The sequence below is a fragment of the Arachis stenosperma genome, chromosome 3 (genome assembly GCF_014773155.1).
Source record: "Arachis stenosperma cultivar V10309 chromosome 3, arast.V10309.gnm1.PFL2, whole genome shotgun sequence".
Classification (NCBI taxonomy): Eukaryota; Viridiplantae; Streptophyta; class Magnoliopsida; order Fabales; family Fabaceae; genus Arachis; species Arachis stenosperma.
Genome location: NC_080379.1, coordinates 45,030,421 through 45,052,693, shown reverse-complemented (window position 1 = coordinate 45,052,693; position 22,273 = coordinate 45,030,421). Strand labels below are relative to the sequence as shown.

Sequence of the window (22,273 nt, the reverse complement as noted above, 5' to 3'; positions counted from 1 at the left end):
ATCTGTCGGTTCTCGGTCAGGCTGGAATAGAATCCATTGATTCTTTTGCGTCAGTCACTAACGCCCCGCCTGCTAGGAGTTTGAAGCACGTCACAGTCATTCAATCATTGAATCCTACTCAGAATACCACAGACAAGGTCAGACCTTCCGGATTCTCTTGAATGCTGCCATCAGTTCTTGCCTATACCACGAAGACTCTGATCTCATGGAATGGCTGGCTCGTTTGTCAGGCGAGCACTCGGTTGTCAGGCGATCAACCATGCATCATGTATCAGGAATCCAAGAGATATTCACCCAATCTAAGGTAGAACGGAGGTGGTTGTTAGTCATACGTTCATAGGTGAGAATGATGATGAGTGTCACGGATCATCACATTCATCAAGTTGAAGAACAAGTGATATCTTGGACAAAGAACAAGCGGAATTGAATAGAAGAACAATAGTAATTGCATTAATACTCGAGGTACAGCAGAGCTCCACACCTTAATCTATGGTGTGTAAAAACTCCACCGTTGAAAATACATAAGAACAAGGTCTAGGCATGGCCGAATGGCCAGCCTCCCAAAGTGATCAAAAGATCTGAAGAACAAAAGATTCCAAAGATCAGAAGATGAAAATACAATAGTAAAAGGTCCTATATATAGAGAACTAGTAGCCTAGGGTGTACAGATATGAGTAAATGACATAAAAATCCACTTCCGGGCCCACTTGGTGTGTGCTTGGGCTGAGCAATGAAGCATTTTCGTGTAGAGACTCTTCTTGGAGTTAAACGCCAGCTTTTGTGCCAGTTTGGGCGTTTAACTCCCATTTAAGTGCCAGTTCCGGCGTTTAACGCTGGGAATTCTGAGGGTGACTTTGAACGCCGGTTTGGGCCATCAAATCTTGGGCAAAGTATGGACTATCATATATTGCTGGAAAGCCCAGGATGTCTACTTTCCAACGCCGTTGAGAGCGCGCCAATTGGGCTTTTGTAGCTCCAGAAAATCCACTTCGAGTGCAGGGAGGTCAGAATCCAACAGCATCTGCAGTCCTTTTCAGTCTCTGGATCAGATTTTTGCTCAGGTCCCTCAATTTCAGCCAGAAAATACCTGAAATCACAGAAAAACACACAAACTCATAGTAAAGTCCAGAAAAGTGAATTTTAACTAAAAACTAATAAAAATATACTAAAAACTTAACTCAAACTACTAAAATCATACTAAAAATAATGGCAAAAAGCGTACAAATTATCCGCTCATCAACTACCAGTCAAATTTTCAGTGAACATTTTTAAGCAGAAAACTAGTCCAAATATTTTTAAGCACATTTTAAAGCACATTTTTATATGTTTTTTGACTCAGAAAAATTCACTAAGTCTAAATATTATATTTAAATTATTAAATTTCGATTGCTAAATTTTCTAACCACATTCGCTCCTATTTAATTTATTATTTAATTAATTACGATTTGACTGAGTTTTACATAATACACAAAAAAATCAATTACAATTATTGAATATAATGGATATTATCATTATCGCTCTTTATTATTATTATTAATCTTAATTGTATTTTTAAATATAAAAATCAAAGTATAAAAAAGAATATTAAGTATTGATTATAAGATTGTCTAATGATAAGAGATATGATGATATTATAATTAATATTATTAATAAGTGGATTTGATTAGAATATAATAAGTGGAATTATAAGAGAGTGGAATAAAAAATAAAACTGTTATTAAGTGATACAAATAAAATAAATTATAAAAAGTTTTGGAGGCAAAAAAATTTTTGTTATTAAATATTTTTTTATATAATTAACCACATTAACAACAAAAAAATATGTAATGCATCGTATATAGTATAATTAAACAAATAAGATAACTAGTCTAACTAATAATCTCTGGTCCATGTAGTTTATCTACGTACGTAACACAATAAAATCAGCATGATTCAAGACCAAATACATTAAAAACGAAAGGTAATAAATACGTAACAGGTAATTAAATACCATATTCCGACGTTGGGGCCGCTTCATTTGACTATATAATGAAGCGATACGCACGCATTGTCTACTTTGTTAAAATGGTTTGAAAAATTAATATTTAATTTAAAATGTATAAAAATAAATATTTTTTAAAAAATTAAAATTTATTATAAAAAATAAATTAAATAAAAATTAGACTTAATTAGCTATATAATAAAGGGATCTTTACCACTTAGCACCTCCACATACATAATACATTGCATATATACTAATAAGTTATTATTAGCAACCATCAAGTGCATATATTTTGTGACATATATACAATGTCTTCAACAGCAAAACAAGGAGCGGTCCCAGTCCCAAATGTTGTCCTACAATCATCATTCACCATGCCAGTGACGGGCCTCGGAACAGGTTCCGAAACAAACGATGACCTCACCGTCAAAGCTGCGGCCGTTGAGGCCATCAAGCTCGGTTACAGGCACTTTGACACTGCTTCCTTTTATGGCTCTGAACAGGGTCTGGGAGAAGCCATTGCTGAAGCCCTTAAACTTGGTCTCATAAGTTCCAGGAATGAACTTTTTATCACTTCCAAGTTATGGTTATCTGATAACCATCCCCATCTTGTTCTTCCTGCTCTACAAAATTCACTTCGGTAAGATCTGCAACACTTTTCTCTAGGTAGAAGATTAACTGCTCTTTTATAATTCACCATTTTATTATTATTGCGGGTGTTAATACATTTGAGAGGGCTGTTAAAATGAGTTAAATGCGCGGATTCATTTATCCCTTTAGACTTAAAAAAATTGAGCCTGAATAATCTGGAAAAGTAGCGAACTAAACAAGTATTTCGTTCAAAATTTCTTTTGAATTTGGCAAAAAAAATTAAGTATTTATTTTAATAACTTTTTATTCAACCCGAACATCAGACTTGACTCGCTAAAAATTTTGTTTGTCTAAAATTTTTGGCAAAATAAAATGATATTTTTTGTCAAAAAAAAATAGAAAAAGTATAAATAGACAATAAAAATACTAAACAATATAAATAACAGATATATCGGATGTTCATTTTATTAGGTGTACGGTTTTCTAATATTAAGAGTTAAGTGACTAATTTAAAAGTGTAATGTGTTTTTATTTAATTGGTAGTTGTTCATATTATTCTAAAAAAGTTATTAGTTACCCAACATAACCCAAAAAAATATTTTAGTCTAAGGTGAAGTTGGTTTATTTGAGAGTCCATTATTAATTGTTTTTTTTTCTGAAATAAAATTTAAAAAATTATTATTTTCTCAAATCTTATTTTTTAACTTTAATTTCTTAAATATGATTTTTTTAGAGCAAGTTCGCCACACTTCCGGCGAACTCTATAAAAATTATAGAGCTGGAATAAGGTGAACTTGCTAATTTTTAAAGAGTTTGCTGGAAGTACAGCAAACTTGTTCAAATGCCAAAAACAAAAATTGTATTTGAAGAATTAAAATTTAAAAATAATGTTTAAAAAAAATAATTTTTTATTTTATTTTAGTGAAAAAATCGATATTCTTAATGATGTACAAATGATAGTTAAAAAATATTATATAATTTAATGTGTTTACCTAAACTATTTACACAAAAATGTGAGTAATTACCTTATACATAATATTGTCTTTTTAATCAGTCAAACATATTAATTATTAATGCATGATGAAATTGGATTTTTATATATAAGAGAGTACGGCCGTCCCTTTATTTGTCAAATTTAAAATTGATATGTGCAATTTTCTTAAGTCACACATCTTAGCGACTTAGCGTGGAGCAATGAAACAAACACACGATATGAGATTGGCTGGGTAGAATAATAATAAACTTTTGGTGATTGATGCATGCACGCAGGAGTCTTGGATTAGAATATTTGGATCTTTATTTAATCCACTGGCCAATAAGTGCAAAGCCTAAGCTAAAGAAATTTCCTTATGATGATGATGACTTGTTGCCATTTGACTTGAAGGGCGTGTGGGCTTCAATGGAAGAATGTCACAACTTGGGCCTCACTAAATCAATTGGAGTCAGCAACTTCTCTTGCAAAAAACTTGAAAATCTCCTCTCTTTTGCTACGATTCCTCCGGCGGTTAATCAAGTAAACTTTTATATATAATTACACACATCAATATAAGTACGATTTTAAATTGAATATATAACTTGAAAATTAAAATCGTCTTCAAAATTTTGTTGTATTAAAAGTCATCCTTAACGTTCAATTTTTTTTAAACAATTCTTTCAACAAAAAATAGCTGAGATAAAGAGACCATAAAACGCAAGTAACCATACCTCAAGCAAGACTTCGATTCCTATGAAGATGAATGAATTGGGCGAGATCACATCCTCATTGGAGATGGCAATTGTGAAATCTGTTCTCCACCAACGCAAGTTCAATCGGAGAAATGTTGTGTTAGGGTTTCAAAGCAAACATTTTGGAGAGTGAGTGTTTTCTTCTTTTAATGTTAAAAGTGATGAAGGAAAGATGAAATGCTTTCTCGGAAATGAAAAATAGGAGAAGAAACCAAAAGGGTATTTTCGTCTTTAACAAATTTATTACTAACAAGGATTATTTTGAAACAAAATTGAACGTTATGAATGATTTTAAACGCAAAAAAATTTTAGGAACAATTTTAATTTTTAGGTTAAAGTATACTTAACCTTTAATTTTATTGGACCACCAATCACAAACAGGTGGAGTTGAATCCTTGCTGGCAGCAGAAGAATCTAAGAGAATATTGCAAAGCTAAGGATATTATGGTAACTGCATATTCTCCTTTGGGAGCCAAAGGAGCTATTTGGGGTAGTAATGATGTTATGGACAGTGAATTACTAAAGCACATTGCACATGCTCATGGAAAAACTGTTGCTCAAGTAAGTCTTAGATGGCTGTATGAACAGGGTGTGACTTTCATAGTGAAGAGCTACAATAAGGAAAGAATGAAACAGAACTTAGAAATATTTGACTTTTCACTCACAAATGATGACTACCAAAAGATTAATCAAATCAAACAGGAGCGCAAGGTAAAGAATTGTGCACCACCCGGTGGATTCGTTATTGATGATCTATGGGATGGAGAAAACTAGAAACCATAATACTCTTTAGTCTTTACGTATCATGTTTGTGTTTGTATGCAGTGTGACAAATAGTCTTCAAACAAAAGGTTTTGTTCTCAAGAAAGCAATTATACTTCTGTCTTTGATGTTTATTTTGATGAGAAGAAACGTTATAATATCTATTATTTTTTTGTATCTTTTGATTTTAACATTAAAAGTGATTGATAACAAGTAAACAAAAAAAATTGTATTTTATACTACAAAAGAAAGATATACAAGAGAAATAGATATAAAAATAATACAAATATCATTTATTTTTGTAGATATTTTCTCTTTTATGTAAATTTAGGGTGTGTTCGATTTTTGTTTTTATTTTCTATTTTTTATTTTTAGTACTTTTTGTTTTCTGAATTTTATAAAAAAAAGTAAAAGCAATAAAATTTTGTTTTTTATTTTCACTTTTTGCTTTTTTTTTCCCTTCATAAAATTATAAAAACAAAAAATACTAAAAATAAAAATACAAACTAAACACACTCTTAAGTTTTAATACTATTTAAGTTCTATTTTGTATTATATAGCTTTTTTATTTGAGTTAATATGTGTGTGTGTGTTTTTTTTAATATAATTAATGATACTACTATATTTTTCTCTTAAACTCATCAACACTCTTAAGAAAAAGGAAGACGAATAAAGAGCAAAAGAACTGAAGAATGAGAAACAAAGATGACTAAACTTAATGAAGGAAGTAAGAACGAGGTTGAGTTATAAGGCGTGTGATATGGAAAATGATTGCATCATATATGATAAAACTTGGTTGAACTTAGTTGCAATGAATACTTGGTCACCTAATATATGTTGATGGAAAATGTTTTTTTTTATTATTATTATTATTTATTATTTTTTTTTTATAGAAGATGGAAAATGTATTCATTCAAGTAAAGCAAAATTCATACCACGTTCATAATGAAGGTTATTAAATTAGACAACTAAAACCAATTCATGCGTTACGACTTACGAGACACAATCTGCAAAATAAATGCAAAATTTTGTCAACTTCCATATATCTTGCTAATACTTGCAGAAAATCGAAAATTATTTTAATTTATCTACTACATAGCATATTTTAATAGGGTTAGAATAAGTAAGTTAAACTTGCTTCTAAAATGGCTCGGACTCAAGCTTATAAATATCACCAAGCTTAAGTTTAAATTTAAACTCATATATTCCAACACCCACCGTTGCTCCAATACTTAATCAAGTTGTATGGTAAATATTCCCTTTTTATCCAAACTATATAGACCAACTTTGTATAAAGTTTGCAACGCACTCAACATATAGTTTGTAATAATCTTTTATATCAAGAAATTTTTTTTTTCTATTTTCGATATATTCTCTAAAAAAATGTGGACACAATACTGAAACAAAAATGTGTAGTTACTTTTGCTAACTCTTTAAGACTACTTCAGTTCCTAGTGCATTTGGTTCTATGGTGCGAAATTTATAATTCACAAACTAATTGGTAAGTGCATCTGTATTAAGTAGTATCTCAAGTGAATGGGGTCGATCCTACGAGGATTAATGGATTAAGCAACAATGGTTGATTAATTTACTTAGTTACATAAGTAGAAAATGGTGTTTTGAGAGTTCAAACACATTAACAGTAAATTCAGAATATCAGAAAGTGACAATAAACAAGATGTAAATAATATATAAAGAAACAGTTAAGGCTTCAAAGTTATCTATATTTTGGATTGACTTTTCTTACTAACTATTTTAATCATGCAAGATTCAATTCATGGCAAACTATATGTGAATAAATCCTAATTCCTTAGACCTTTTTAATCTCCTCTAAAATCCATCAACCGTCAATTTCTTGGTCACTTAATTCCAATTAGAGGGTGAAGTTCAATTCTAGTTTATATGCCACAGAAATCCTAATTACCCAAATATAAGAGAATTATACGTCACGTATCCCGTTAAGTCCGGATAATTAGAAATTTAGGAGAATATGTTTTCAAGCTGTTGTTTAAGTAAAGAGCTTTTCCAAGTTATACAAGAACTTAATTAGAACCAAGGTCATACTTCCGTTCCACCCAGATTCATAATATAAAGAACGAAAACAATTCTTGAATTATAAATCAGTACATGAATTAAAATAGAAAAGTAATAGTATCAATCCATACAATAGCTAACCTTAACAGTGGAGGTTTAGTTGCTCATGGTTCAGAGAGAAAAACTAGGATTCTGAAAACTGTAAATTGCAGAATGAGGTAGAAGAGAAGAGAAGAGCCCGAAGGGCTAATTCTTTTTCCTTTTATATCTAATCTTAATTAATGTAAAATATATTTCCCAAAACTAAAATAATATCTTTTCCTAATTATAAATAAAATAAAAGTTTAACTAAAATAAATTAATTGATTCTCGTAGCTTTTGGAACGCATTGGGGACCACTCCTTCATTAAGGTCCACGCTGAACTTGAGAATTCCCAAGTTCAACATGGAGGAGGCAGTGGCTAAACTCATTCTTTTTCTTGAGTCCACGCTGAACTTGGATTAACCTAAGTTCAGCGTGGAGTGATGCTATCCTTGTGGGTTGTGCCTCTTGGATTTGCAGCTTCTTTATCACAAACAAGGGCATTAAATTGATGCTTGCTCCCAGATCACATAACGCTTTCTCAAAGGTTGTGCTCCCAATGGTACATGGAATTTGAAAGCTCCCTGGATTTGTCATCTTCTTTGGCAAGTTATTCTAAATTATGGCACTACATTCCTTAGTCAAGACCATTGTCTCATCTCTCTTTAAAGGCTTCTTCTTTGACAACAACTCCTTTATGAATTTGACGTAGAAAGACATTTGCTTCAAAACCTCAGCAAAAGGAAAATTGATTTACAACTTTCTGAAGACTTCCAGGAACTTTGAAAACTGCTTGTCCTTGGTCTCCTTTTGAAGTCTCTGAGGATATGGCATTTTAGGCTTGTACTTAGGAACCTTTGGCAATGTAGGATAAGTGTTAAGAGAGTCTGGGAATGGGTTGTCCGCACGCTTTGGAGGGATGTGCTCTACTTCTTCTTTCTTCACCCCTGTAGCTTCTTTTTCAACTGGCTCCCTATTAACTTGTGCTTCCGTACTTACCACTTGTCCACTTATTAAGGTGATAGTCTTGCATTCCTCTCTTGGATTTGGAATTGTGTTACCAGGTGATGTGCGGAAAACGATCCGACACAAAACTCACTGGCAAGTGCACCGGGTCGCATCAAGTAATAAAAACTCACGGGAGTGAGGTCGATCCCACAGGGATTGAAGGATTGAGCAATTTTAGTTTAGTGGTTGATTTAGTCAAGCGAATCAAGATTTGGTTAAGTGATTTGTAATTTGCAGAATTTAAATTTCATGGAAAGTAAAGGGAATGGGTAAATTGCATGAAATTAAAGAGGAGAATTGAAATTTAAGGTGCTGAATCTTAAAGAGCAAGAAATTAAATGGCAGAAACTTAGAACACAAGAAATATAAATTGCAGAATCTTAAATTGCGAGAAATGTAAATGACTTGAATTGTAGAGGGAAATGGGAATTGGATTTGCAGAAATTTAAACAAGGAAAAGTAAATTGCATCAATTAGAGAAGTAGAAGAGGGTGTAGATGAAATCAGATCTTGGAGCAGAGAAGTAAATGAACATGGAAAGCAGTAAACAGAATGTAAATTGGGAATTTAGATCTCAGGACCCAGAGACTAGAAAACCAAATCTAGATCTCAATGCCTTCCTAGATCCAACAAGAACAATTGCAAGGAAATTGTAAATTGCAAAGAAATTAGATGAAGAATCAAGTAACAGAAACGGAAATTCAATTGCAGTGAAAATAAACAAGATCCAAGGTGAGATTGAAACAGAATTTCTTCAATTCCCCAACCCAAGATCCAAGACAATTGTAATTGAAATTGAAAGCAATAAAACTAAGAGGAAGAGAATGGAATTCTCCTTCCCCAAACTAAGAAATTAAAGATCATTCAGTGACTAAAATTCAAAGGGAAAGCTCTAAAAAAAAACAAGAAAAGGAAGCTCCCCGAATAACTTGAATTCTAGCCTATTTATACACTTTCTTCAAATGATCTTCAAGCCTTGAGTTGGGCCTTTGCTCTTGGTGGAATTGGGTTGAAAGAGGCCTTGGTTGATTGCTCTTGAAGTTTGGAGAGGAACCAAAGTGAACCAATTGAACCGGATTGGATTTTTGTAGAAGTTGGAGTAAAAGTTTGAGTCAAAGTTAGGGGTCTAACTTTGAGGCTAACTTTTCATATCAGCTAGCACAATTTGCTGATACCAACGTTGGTGCCAAAGTTAGGGGTCTAACTTTGGCTCCAACGTTGGCCATTCCTTAAGCACCAATGGCGCCAACGTTAGCCTCCAAGTTAGGGGGCTAACGTTGGCGCAAACGTGAGTGGCCCCTGGGACAATTTTTCATGCCAACGTTAGCCTCCAAGTTAGGGGGCTAACGTTGGCGCAAACGTTGAGCAGCCCTGGGTGAAATTTTTCATGCCAACGTTAGCCTCCAAGTTAGGGGGCTAACGTTGGCGCAAACGTGGAGCAACCCTGGGACAAATTTTTCATGCCAACGTTAGCCTCCAAGTTAGGGGGCTAACGTTGGCGCAAACGTTGAGTAGCCCAGGAGTGTTTTTCAAATTCTCACGTTAGCCTTCAAGTTAGGGGTCTAACTTTGAGGCTAACTTTTCACCCAAAAGTTTGTGCCAAAGTTTGAGGGCTAACTTCAAGTCCAACTTTATGCTTCCTGGTTCAATTTCACTTGTTTCATTGTCCTCTCTTTGCTTCTAGCCATTCCTTCTTACTTCAACCTTTCTCCAAGCTTTCTTCACCTATCATTAATCAACCAAACACATCAAAGCTATGCTCAAAATTATGAGATGTTCATTCTATCCTAATATGCAACAATTATAGCATCAAATCTCATGAAAAAGCATGAATTTATCTATGGTTGATTCAATCAAAGGAAGCATGAAAATCTACCCAAATTGGCTTGCTTAGAGCCCAAGAAAGTGCATAATTCAAGTGAAAACAAAAGAAAAAGACTAGTGAAACTAGGCTAAGATGACTTGTCATCACAACACCAAACTTAAAGCTTGCTTGTCCCCAAGCAAGAAATGAATTATTAAGAAGAAAGAATGAAATGGAAGAGGATGTTCATGCTAGCAGAATATTATTGGTAGTTCATGGGATTTTGTGTGGATATGCACATACTCACTTCTTACTGATTCTTAGGCTTTAGAAAGTCTCCTTCGAGCTTCAAGTACCAGACTGCTATGACCTCTCATTATTCCTTTATCCTTGGCTATTACTTTGTTCTAAGGCTTTATTTGAGTGTCATGTGTAGCAAGTTCATTTTCTTTTCTGTATACTTGACACATTATTCACCATGGACACTTGGCTCACATTCCTTCTTAAAATATTGATGCCCAGCACCTCTTTGGGTTACTAAATGCCTTGTAGTTAGGTTGCTCTTGATAATGGACTTTCAGCTGATGATCCCGGATTAGTTAATCCAAGTCACCAAGTGTTGAAGCACTCCAAAGAGCTTACTAATCCAAGCAGATCCTAGTACAAAGACACCACAGGCATATATTTTAAAGTTCAAGCTATTGGTGTCCTGCCTTGTTTTTGTTCTCCTTTTCTTTTCTCTGCCACTTTTCGGCTATTTCTTTTCTTTCTTTCTTTTTGTTTTTCTTTCTTACCAAGGATTTTTATTTAATTGAGATCCATAGACAGTAGGTCACTCTATACTTGAAGGAAATATCCTAGCTCTTTATTTACTAACAGTGAGCTATTATACAATCACACACATACCACCACTTACTATTATTCTACTTCTGTCTAACAGAGACTATCTTACTTCACATTCAAACATTTCTTTTATTGAATTAAAGATGCAGGGGACAGAACATGCTCTTAGTCAAGTGAAAGTAAACACACAAGCATAAACTTAAACTAGCTCACTTATTTTAAGAGAAACAAACATAATGCAGAGACTATTAATTAAAATAACTACTTAAAGATGTAAGGACACTTCTAATAGACAGAATGCATGCTTTTTCTTTGTAGTGATGAATAAGGAGCAAGTCCACCTTTTATTTGTCATGCCTTTTCTTTCTTCTTTCATATACTTGTTTGCTGGTGTTCCCTGTGTCCATGTTTGTTGTCTGTTGACCCCGCCAGAACCCAGCTTTGTTCATCGTCTCCTCTACTCTATCTTCAAGACTCATGGCTTTGTTTACTTCTATCTCACTTTTCTTTTTGAAGAACTCATCATAAGTTGGGAATGCTGGATCCATGTTGTGCAAATGCTCTCCAATATAGTTCAGTTTGATTTGACTATTAATGTTGTAATCGGCTTGGACTTCATATCTTGCATCCTGGAGGGTTGTGAATTCATTGAGAGCCCTCATAGTTTCAGCCTGCATTTGTGCTAACTTCCCAAAAGCTTCATGAGATTGAAAGGCATGCTCTTCTTGCATTGCAAGGAATTTTGACTCAAACTCATTTTGTTGGTTCATCATTTTCAGCTGCCATTCTTTTTGCTCTTGTTGATGCTTCAAGTATTGTGAATGGTACTCTTCTTGCCTTTCTTGAATTCTTGTGTATTGGTGTGACAATCTTCCAATTGCTTCTTGCATTTGAGTCATATCCATATTGCCATGTGGGAAAAAGTGCGGCTGTTCCTCCTCTTCTTGTGATTCTTCTTCTAGGTGTAGCTCATCTTCTTCCATTGGTTCTTCTCTTTGCCTTCTTCCATGTGGTCTTCGGCCTTGATGTGCTTCGAGAGTCATTGTCATTCTTTCAATGGTTATGGGTAAGCCTTGGCTTATCCACTTTGGATTCTCATCCTCCATTGGTACTTTAGCCTTCACACACAACCTCCAAATGGTACTTGGGTAGTATAACCAAGACCCGGCCGAATTCTTCTCAGCAATCCGTTGGATATCTTTTGCAAGGATTTCATGAACTTTGATATCTCCTCCCACAATGATGCAATGCAACATCACAGCTCTCTCCCTGTTAACTTCTGAGGTGTTCACTGTGCCCAGAATTGATCTTTTCATCAACTCATACCATCCTTTTGCTTCCGGGGTGAGGTTACATCTCTTCAAATACTTATATTTCTTCTTGCCATCTCCTTCCCACTCGGAGTTCTCCATACAAATATCTCTAGCAATCTCATCATAATCCTGATCTTCATTCAATCTTTGTTGGTATCCTGGTTCATTAAAGCGGACTGACTTTAGCCCCAAGACTTTCTTGATTGCATCCGAGCTAAAGTCTACTTCCACTCCCCGCACATAGCTCTTGTATGTTGGTGGCTCACACATGTCAAGCCTTGGGATGTTGGCATAGAACTCTCTTACAATATTAGCATTGATTCGGGTGGCTGGTGATACAAGCTCCTCCCACCTCCTCTTTTGAATTTTGTTCTTCATTTCTTGGCATCCATCATCCGGAAATAAGAATGGAATTTCAGGATAGATCTTTTTATCGTTCATCCACTCCAATTGCATTTGATGGTATGAAGACTTGAATCTCCATCGGTCATATTCAGGGGTGCTCTCCTCCACTACAGGCTCTTTTCCTTTTCTTCATTTGGTTCTTGAAGAGGAGGCCATGATCTCTTGATCGATTGAGTTTCTTGAAGTTAGAAGGAGTGAAGTGTGTTGGAGATTTTTGATGTGTGTATGGAGCAAGAGAAATTTTTAGGCTGAGCTTATGTTGAGAAGTGATGTAGGGAATGAAGCAAGAATTCGGTCATCTGCATGGCTTGAAGGTGGTGTGTTATTTAAATAAACAATGAAGGGCTAGGATGCAATTAGATACTATGTGAATCAAAGGTGTGCATGTGAGGACGGATGAAGACAAAACTTGCTTCCTCATTTGTCTTTGCCGTGATCATATCATGGAGTGGCAGATTCTCTTTTTGATGTGATGAGATTTTGTCCTCATGCTATGCTTTCCTTTGTCTTGTCTCTTTCATTGAAGATTCTTTGACTTCCTAATCATCACAACAAGACAACATACATTAGCTTTATCCAACCGTGGCTAGAGTGTCTCTTTTATTGACATTATACTGATCATCAATTCTTATGTTCACTTAAACCGTGACTTTCCTTGGAGGACACCAAACTTAATGTTTGGTCAATAAGAAAGTTGTGCTCCTTCCTCCAATTAGTGAAATCTCAATGTCACATTTAGTTACATGTTTATAAGAATTATTTCCACTTTCCCCCCTTTTTTTTCATGAAAGGTCAATTGTGTCCCTAAATCGGTGCATCAAAGTTTGATGAACACCAAACTTGTTTCTTGTCAAAGGGTACATCACAATTGATGCCTTCATTACCGAAAAGGGATTTTCCATTTACAAGATTTTGGAAAATGACCATTGTATGATTATTGATGCATGAATTTCCAATTTTCATGAAGCTATGTGGACACCAAACTCAGTGGTTGGCCATATGCTTTGTCAAAACACTTTAAGCATGTAAAACGGAATTGTTTGTAACAGTGGTTCAGTGTGCTTGAAAGCACACCAAACTTAGAATTCCCAGCATATGTTTCAAAACAGTGCATGCAATCAATGGATATGTTCATGAAAAGAGAAAAGAATTCATGCTCAAATGATCATAACTTATTGAATTTAAAATGACATGAATCTTAAATCATGGGTTGCCTCCCATGGAGCGCTCTTTTATTGTCACTAGCTTGACATTGAGGCTTTCTTTCATGGTGGTTGGTGCTTGTAGAGCCTCAATTTGTCTCCCTTAACTGTGATCCTCTTCTTTGTTCTCTGGTGTTCAATTTCAGCATGCTCTAATGAGAGTATGTTGCTGACGATGTAGTAGTCCTCAGTTTGTTGGTTTGTCCCCAGCTGTTGATATATTAGTTGCACTTTGTCACCTTTGGAAAGCCCTTCTGTTGGAATCTTTCTGTTCTTCCAACCCCTTTTTGTCTTGTTTCTGCGTTTCATCTTTCCTTTTGTTGACCTTTCTTTTCTTGTCGTGGGCTCCTCTTGGGGACCTCTCTTCACAGTGGCTAATACTCTAATATCCTCTTGGGCTCCTTCATCAGTCTGCACAACTTTTATCTTTGGGATGTTGCTGTGACTCTCCTTTTCATTTTCTTCCTTCAACTGTGATTCTCCCTTGTCACTTTTCATATAGTCTTTCTTTTCCTTGCTCAATTGTGCCTCTGGCAATACCTTTAGAGTGACACTCTGATCGTGCATCTTGGGAGTCAATTCCCCTTCCTCTACATCTATGATAGCTCTAGCTGTGGCCAAGAATGGCCTTCCCAGTATAACCGAGTCACCATCATCCTCATTTGAATCCAAAACCACAAAATCAGTAGGGTATATAAAACTATCCACCTTGACCAAAAGATTTTCAATTACACCCCTGGGGTATACCATTGACTTACCTACCAGCTCCAAAGACATTTGTACTGGTTTGACTTCCTCTATATGCAGCTTTTTCACCAGGAAAGATGGTATCAGATTAATACTTGCTCCGAGATCGCACATTGCTTTAGTAATGGTCAAATTCCCAATGGTGCAAGGTAACAAGAAGCTTCCTGGGTCCTCAAGCTTAGAAGGAAGCCCTTTTTGAATCAAGGCTTTGCATTCTTCAGTGAGTGATACGGTGTCTTTCTCATCCCAGCTTCTTTTCTTGTTGATAAGCTCCTTTAAAAATTTAGCATACAGAGGCATTTGCTCAAGTGCTTCAGCTAAGGGGATATTGATTTCCAGCTTCTTGAAGGTCTTAAGGAACTTGTGGAACTGCTGGTCCTTAACTTCCTTGTTGAACTTCTGGGGATAAGGTATTGGATGTGTGATGCTCTTTCCTATTTGGTGCTGCTCCTGAGTCATTTCCCTTGAACTCTGTGGCTGGTTGTCCTTCTCTTTGAATTTCTCAGTGCTTTTATTTGGCATCACATATTGCTCCTTAGCTCCATCTGCCTTTGTTTGCTTCTCATCCTCTGTTGGTTCTTTGCTGCTCTCTGCTTGCTTCTTTGTAGGGTCATTGTTGCTCATCAATGTTCTCCCACTCCTTAATTGTATTGCCTTGCATTCCTCCTTGGGATTTGGGATTGTGTCACTGGGCAGTGAGCTTGAAGGTCTCTCAACAGAAATTTGCTTGGAGATTTGCCCGATCTGCCTCTCTAGGCTTTTTATTGATGCTTCATGGTTTTTGGTTGCCATTTCCTGGTATTTCATCATTTTGTCCATCAAGGTCTCCAGGTTTGTGAGTCTTTGGGATTCAGGTGGTGCTTGTGGTGGGTTGGGAGTTGTGGGTGGTGGATGGTGGGTATTTTGGTTAATGGGTTGGTTATTGGATTGGTACTGGTTGAGGTTGGGGTAGTTGTTTTGAGGTTTTCTGTAAGTGTTTTGGTTGGTTTGATGCTGGTTGTAATTTTGGTTGTTTCTTGGGTTGTTTTGGTTTGTGTTCCTCTGCCATGATTGTTGGTTTTGGTTTTAAGTGTCTCCCCATCTGAGATTGGGGTGATTCTTCCATGAGGGGTTGTAAGTATCACCATAGACTTCATTTGGATTAGAATGCATGTACTGGACTTGTTCTTGCTGTTGCTCTTCTTGAACTTCGTCATTTTGTCCCCATGTGGTTGATGGTTGACTAGTGTTAACTGCTGCAACTTGGAGGCTATCAATCCTCTTGGTCATTTGCTCAAATTGTTGTTGAATTTGCTGCTGCATTAATTTGTTTTGAGCCAGGATTGAATCCACTCCTTCTAGCTCCATTACTCCTCTTCTTTGTGATGGTTGGCGGTTTCTTTGATGAGCAAAGAAATATTGGTTGTTAGCCACCATATCAATGAGTTCTTGAGCCTCCTCTGCAGTTTTCATGAGTTGCAAGGAACCTCCAGCTGAGTGATCCAAAGCTTCCTGGGATTTCAGTGTTAAGCCTTCATAGAAGTTTTGCAGCTTCTCCCATTCATTAAACATGGTAGGGGGCATTTTCTGACTAGAGCCTTGTACCTCTCCCATGCCTCATAAATGGGTTCAGCCTCCATTTGTGTGAATGTTTGTACCTCGGCCTTCAACCTTATAACCCTCTGTGGTGGATAAAACTTGGCGAGGAACTTGGTTACCAAATCATCCCAGTTGTTGATGCTGTCTCTTGGAAATGATTCCAACCATTGAGTGGCCTTGTCCCTGAGAGAGAATGGGAATAGCATCAGTTTGTAACTGTCAGGAGGCACACCATTAGTTTTGACAGTGTTACATATCCTCAAGAAGGTGGATAAGTGTTGGTGCGGGTCTTCAAGTGATCCTCCACCAAAAGAGCAATTGTTCTGAACCAAAGTGATGAGTTGTGGCTTAAGTTCAAAATTGTTTGCATTGACATTTGGAGCCAAGATGCTGCTTCCACAATGTCTAGGATTTGCAAAGGTATAGGAGGCCAAAACTCTCCTCTGGGGTGGATTGTTATTGTTGTTGTCTGCTCCACCAAGTGGATTGGTTGAATGTTCCTCCATATCTTGGAATTCTTCTTCGGATTCCTCTTCTCCAACAATATTTTTCCCTCTTTCAGCTCTCTTTAACCTTCTGAGAGTCATTTCATCCTGTTCGTGAAGATTTAGTGTGTTTCTTCTTGTACCTGACATACAATCACAACATAAGAAACTCACACACCAATGTTACTTCAATCTACTGATGGATTGAAGTTTTAGTTAATTTAAGCAAAACTTCAAACAGTTAGTGGGTTATTCAAAAAATAAAGAAAAAGTGCTTGATCTAAACTTCCACCTCACTTAATCATTGTCAATCTAATCAATCCCCGGCAACGGCGCCAAAAACTTGATGTGCGGAAAACGATCCGACACAAAACTCACCGGCAAGTGCACCGGGTCGCATCAAGTAATAAAAACTCACGGGAGTGAGGTCGATCCCACAGGGATTGAAGGATTGAGCAATTTTAGTTTAGTGGTTGATTTAGTCAAGCGAATCAAGATTTGGTTAAGTGATTTGTAATTTGCAGAATTTAAATTTCATGGAAAGTAAAGGGAATGGGTAAATTGCATGAAATTAAAGAGGAGAATTGAAATTTAAGGTGCTGAATCTTAAATAGCAAGAAATTAAATGGCAGAAACTTAGAACACAAGAAATGTAAATTGCAGAATCTTAAATTGCGAGAAATGTAAATGACTTGAATTGTAGAGGGAAATGGGAATTGGATTTGCAGAAATTTAAACAAGGAAAAGTAAATTGCATCAATTAGAGAAGTAGAAGAGGGTGTAGATGAAATCAGATCTTGGAGCAGAGAAGTAAATGAACATGGAAAGCAGTAAACAGAATGTAAATTGGGAATTTAGATCTCAGGACCCAGAGACTAGAAAACCAAATCTAGATCTCAATGCCTTCCTAGATCCAACAAGAACAATTGCAAGGAAATTGTAAATTGCAAAGAAATTAGATGAAGAATCAAGTAACAGAAACGGAAATTCAATTGCAGTGAAAATAAACAAGATCCAAGGTGAGATTGAAACAGAATTTCTTCAATTCCCCAACCCAAGATCCAAGACAATTGTAATTGAAATTGAAAGCAATAAAACTAAGAGGAAGAGAATGGAATTCTCCTTCCCCAAACTAAGAAATTAAAGATCATTCAGTGACTAAAATTCAAAGGGAAAGCTCTAAAAAAAACAAGAAAAGGAAGCTCCCCGAATAACTTGAATTCTAGCCTATTTATACACTTTCTTCAAATGATCTTCAAGCCTTGAGTTGGGCCTTTGCTCTTGGTGGAATTGGGTTGAAAGAGGCCTTGGTTGATTGCTCTTGAAGTTTGGAGAGGAACCAAAGTGAACCAATTGAACCGGATTGGATTTTTGTAGAAGTTGGAGTAAAAGTTTGAGTCAAAGTTAGGGGTCTAACTTTGAGGCTAACTTTTCATATCAGCTAGCACAATTTGCTGATACCAACGTTGGTGCCAAAGTTAGGGGTCTAACTTTGGCTCCAACGTTGGCCATTCCTTAAGCACCAATGGCGCCAACGTTAGCCTCCAAGTTAGGGGGCTAACGTTGGCGCAAACGTGAGTGGCCCCTGGGACAATTTTTCATGCCAACGTTAGCCTCCAAGTTAGGGGGCTAACGTTGGCGCAAACGTTGAGCAGCCCTGGGTGAAATTTTTCATGCCAACGTTAGCCTCCAAGTTAGGGGGCTAACGTTGGCGCAAACATTGAGCAGCCCTGGGTGAAATTTTTCATGCCAACGTTAGCCTCCAAGTTAGGGGGCTAACGTTGGCGCAAACGTTGAGTAGCCCAGGAGTGTTTTTCAAATTCTCACGTTAGCCTCCAAGTTAGGGGTCTAACTTTGAGGCTAACTTTTCACCCAAAAGTTTGTGCCAAAGTTTGAGGGCTAACTTCAAGTCCAACTTTATGCTTCCTGGTTCAATTTCACTTGTTTCATTGTCCTCTCTTTGCTTCTAGCCATTCCTTCTTACTTCAACCTTTCTCCAAGCTTTCTTCACCTATCATTAATCAACCAAACACATCAAAGCTATGCTCAAAATTATGAGATGTTCATTCTATCCTAATATGCAACAATTATAGCATCAAATCTCATGAAAAAGCATGAATTTATCTATGGTTGATCCAATCAAAGAAAGCATGAAAATCTACCCAAATTGGCTTGCTTAGAGCCCAAGAAAGTGCATAATTCAAGTGAAAACAAAAGAAAAAGACTAGTGAAACTAGGCTAAGATGACTTGTCATCACCAGGAAGGCTATTAGTGGTCCTCTGATCAATTTCATTAACTTTTGTAGCTAATTGACCCATCTGAATCTCCAGGTTCTTGATCGATGCTCTGGTTTCCTGTCAAAAACTTGCCAATATTACTTTTAAATCATTGTTCTGCTGGGGCTGAGAAGTTGCTTGCTGAGATGACTGAAACTGGTGGTTATTAAAATTATTCTGTTGAAAACCACCCTGAGAATTATTATTAAAATTCTATGGCCTCTAAGGTTGCTTTTTCCACCCTAAATTTGGGTGATTTCTCCACCCCTGATTATAGTCTTGGCATACGGATCATTATTTGGACTTCTAGTAGCATTCTCCATGTAATTGAGCTATTCAGTGGAAGATTGAGCATAAACATAATTCTCATTTTACATAGAGTTACCTGTCTTGTTATAAGGGACCTCTTGATGTGCATTCTGAGCAAGAAGAGTATCAACAGCATCCACTTGCAAAATACCTTTCCTTTGAGGAGCTTCAGAGTTCATAGGATTCCTGTTAGATGCATATAAATATTGGTTGCTAGCAACCAATTCAATAAGTTCAATAGTTTCCTCCGGTGTCTTCTTCATGTGCAATGAACCACCTGCAGAATTCTCTAAGTACATTTTGGATATTTCGCCCAAGCTTTCATAAAAGATATCTAGTTGGGTCTATTTAGAGAACATGTCCGGAGGGCATTGCCTAGTCAGCAGCTTATACCTCTCCCAAGCTTCATAGAGGGTTTTACCATTCTTCTTTCTGAAGGACTGAACCTCCACCCTAAGCTCAGTCAGCTTCTTTGGAGGGAAAAATTTAATAAGAAACCCAGTAATAACCTTGTCCCAAGTATCCAAACTCTCTTTGGGTTGAGAATCTAACCATAGCTTTGCTCTATCCTTCTAAGCAAATGGAAAGAACATGAGTTTGTACACTTCAGGGTTCACTCCATTAGTTTTCACAGTATCACAAATCTACAGAAAAGTAAAAATAAACTGATTTGGGTCTTCCTGAGGGAGTTCATGATACTGACAGTTTTATTGCACAAGGGTGACTAGCTGTGGCTTCAGCTCAAAGTTGTTTGTAGCTATAGGGAGCACCACAATGCTTTTTCTATAAAGATCTACATTAGGAGCAGTGTAAGAGCCAAGGACTCTTCTAGGTTGCTCATTCCCATTCGGATTTGCCATATTGGCATTAGCAGCATTATTATGATCCATCTTAGACTCTGCAGCCTTGTAAAGTCTGGCTTGTTGCAAACGCCACCTAGAAGTCCTTTCAGATTCAGGATCAAAGTCTAAAAGAGGTTTTTTGTCCCTGTTCCTGCTCATAAACAGACAGAAGACAAGAAAAGATGAGACTCTCTACGTCAGAGTGTAGAGAATTCCCTATGAGGTAACCTGTGTAAAGAAATAAAATAAAAATACTAATTAAAAAATAACTAAAATTAGAAAATTACTAGTAAATTTAGGACAAAAATTTTTGAAATTATGTGATGGTTTATCAGTGGCTAAAAGAAGGATGGTTGAATCTTAGCTCCTTTTTCGCTTAATAACACTTGCCAGTCTTCAAAACAACTTCTGGAGACTTTTTTATTTTCGTCTCGTACCCAGCCACGAGACTTTTTCTTTTTATCTCATGACCCGGCATGAGATATTTTTCAGTTTTATCTCCTGTGCAGCAGAAACAGAAATGGAGTAGAAGAGAGAGAAAATTACACCCAGATATATCCTGGTTCAGCTGCTAAGTGCAGTGCAGCCTACATCCAGTCTCCATCACAACAATGATGGAATTTCACTATAATATTCTTGATTACAGACACCAATTCTTCCCTAGGAACTACCCATTCCTATCCAGGACAAGTCCAGAATCTAAACCCAAAACTGAACTTGACTTGGTCACTGCCAAGCTTCAACTGTAAAGTGCTAACCCAACTTACAAGGGAATTTTCACAGAATCATGAAACACAACACAGATGTACAAAGGAACTCTAAGGACATCTATGGCCTTTTCTTTTAATTTTGCACTCTCTGCCTTTTTTCGCTCTATGACTTTTTCATGAGACTCAAGAAATGACAAAATTAAATAGAAAAATGCAAAACAGAATACATTGAAGGAGAAGAACATATGTTAGCTTAGGTAGCTCTGAGAACTCTGTGCCTTTCATCTTGCCTTGCACTCCAAGATGAACTCCTAGCCCTTGATGCATGCTTGATGATGACAACTCCTCCTGCCCCACTTTTGCTTCCTCCTTCACGTAGCCACCCTAGCTACCTTCTGTGATGAGTGAACCCAAAAGCAGAGATGAGCCATACCTCCAAGAAATCTTCCTCTACTGACCAAAATCTTCATCATCCATTTTTGGTATGGAGAAGCTGAGATCTCTTCACCAAATCCTTCCTTTCTTGGTTGAGTATCTTAGCCACAACATACTTTTTGTTTTCTTTTTCTTGCCATCATTGTGATGGTATTTAGCTTGCTTCTAGCTTCATCTTGATAGCTTGCAAAAGCTTCCATGGTTGCTATGATGGAAGTGACCAAAAGTGAGAAGCAAGTAGAGAGAAAAGAGAAAATATTCAATGGATTTGAACAATAATCAATGAACAAAGAGAGAGAATAAAAGTGAATTCAAGTTTCCCACTTCCCTTTGTTGAGTAGCATGTAGTGTCATTAAAGCAATCAAATCAATTTCTCTCTCATGGTTCCCATGCATGTATTAACTTCACTTTAATGAAATTTGAATTCCACCATGATAAACCACTATTTTATGGTTTATCTTATGCTCAATTGAGTGGTTTTTATCAACTCTTTACCCACTTATTCATACTATTTGCATGAGTTTACGTTTTCCTTCCGAATTTTGTGCTATGATTGAAAACATGCTTCTTTGATTTTATATTTGCTTATTATTAATCCTCTCTTATTACCATTAGATGCCTTGATATGTGTGTTAAGTGTTTTCAGAGATTACAGGGCAGGAATGGCTCAGAGGATGGAAAGGAAGCATGCAAAAGTGGAAGGAATACAAGAAGTTGAAGAAATTGCTAAGCTGTCCAGCCTGACCTCTTCGCACTCAAACGACCATAACTTGAGCTACAAAGGTCCAAATGAGATGGTTCCAGTTGCGTTGGAAAGCTAACATCCGGGGCTTTGCAACGATATATAATTTGCCATAGCTGCCCCGAAACCAAGTGACGCAAACGCGTGGATCACGCGGCCGCGTGACCTGGCAGGAACACCACCCACGCTAACGCGTGGACGACGCCTCCGCGTCACTTTTCCGCGACCTGTACGGACCAGAAAGCGCTGGGAGTGATTTCTGGGCTGTTTTTGACCCAGTTTTCAGCCCAGAACACATAGATTAGAGGCTATAAAGTTGGAGAATGCATCCATTCATAATCATGCTTTCATAATTCACTTTTCATAGTTTTAGATGTAGTTTTTAGAGAGAGAGGTT

At 36.6% G+C, this 22,273-nt stretch overlaps 1 protein-coding gene across 1 annotated transcript; it reads left to right on the top strand.

Annotated features, from left to right (window-relative positions):
• Nucleotides 1-2,207: 2,207 nt before the first annotated feature.
• LOC130969918 (NAD(P)H-dependent 6'-deoxychalcone synthase-like) lies at nucleotides 2,208-5,232 on the top strand. Its single transcript, XM_057895839.1, has 3 exons — nucleotides 2,208-2,621; nucleotides 3,842-4,085; nucleotides 4,679-5,232. Exons 1-3 carry the CDS (start codon nucleotides 2,290-2,292, stop codon nucleotides 5,069-5,071), a joined length of 969 nt encoding a protein of 322 aa, XP_057751822.1. The 5' UTR covers nucleotides 2,208-2,289; the 3' UTR covers nucleotides 5,072-5,232.
• Nucleotides 5,233-22,273: the final 17,041 nt, after the last annotated feature.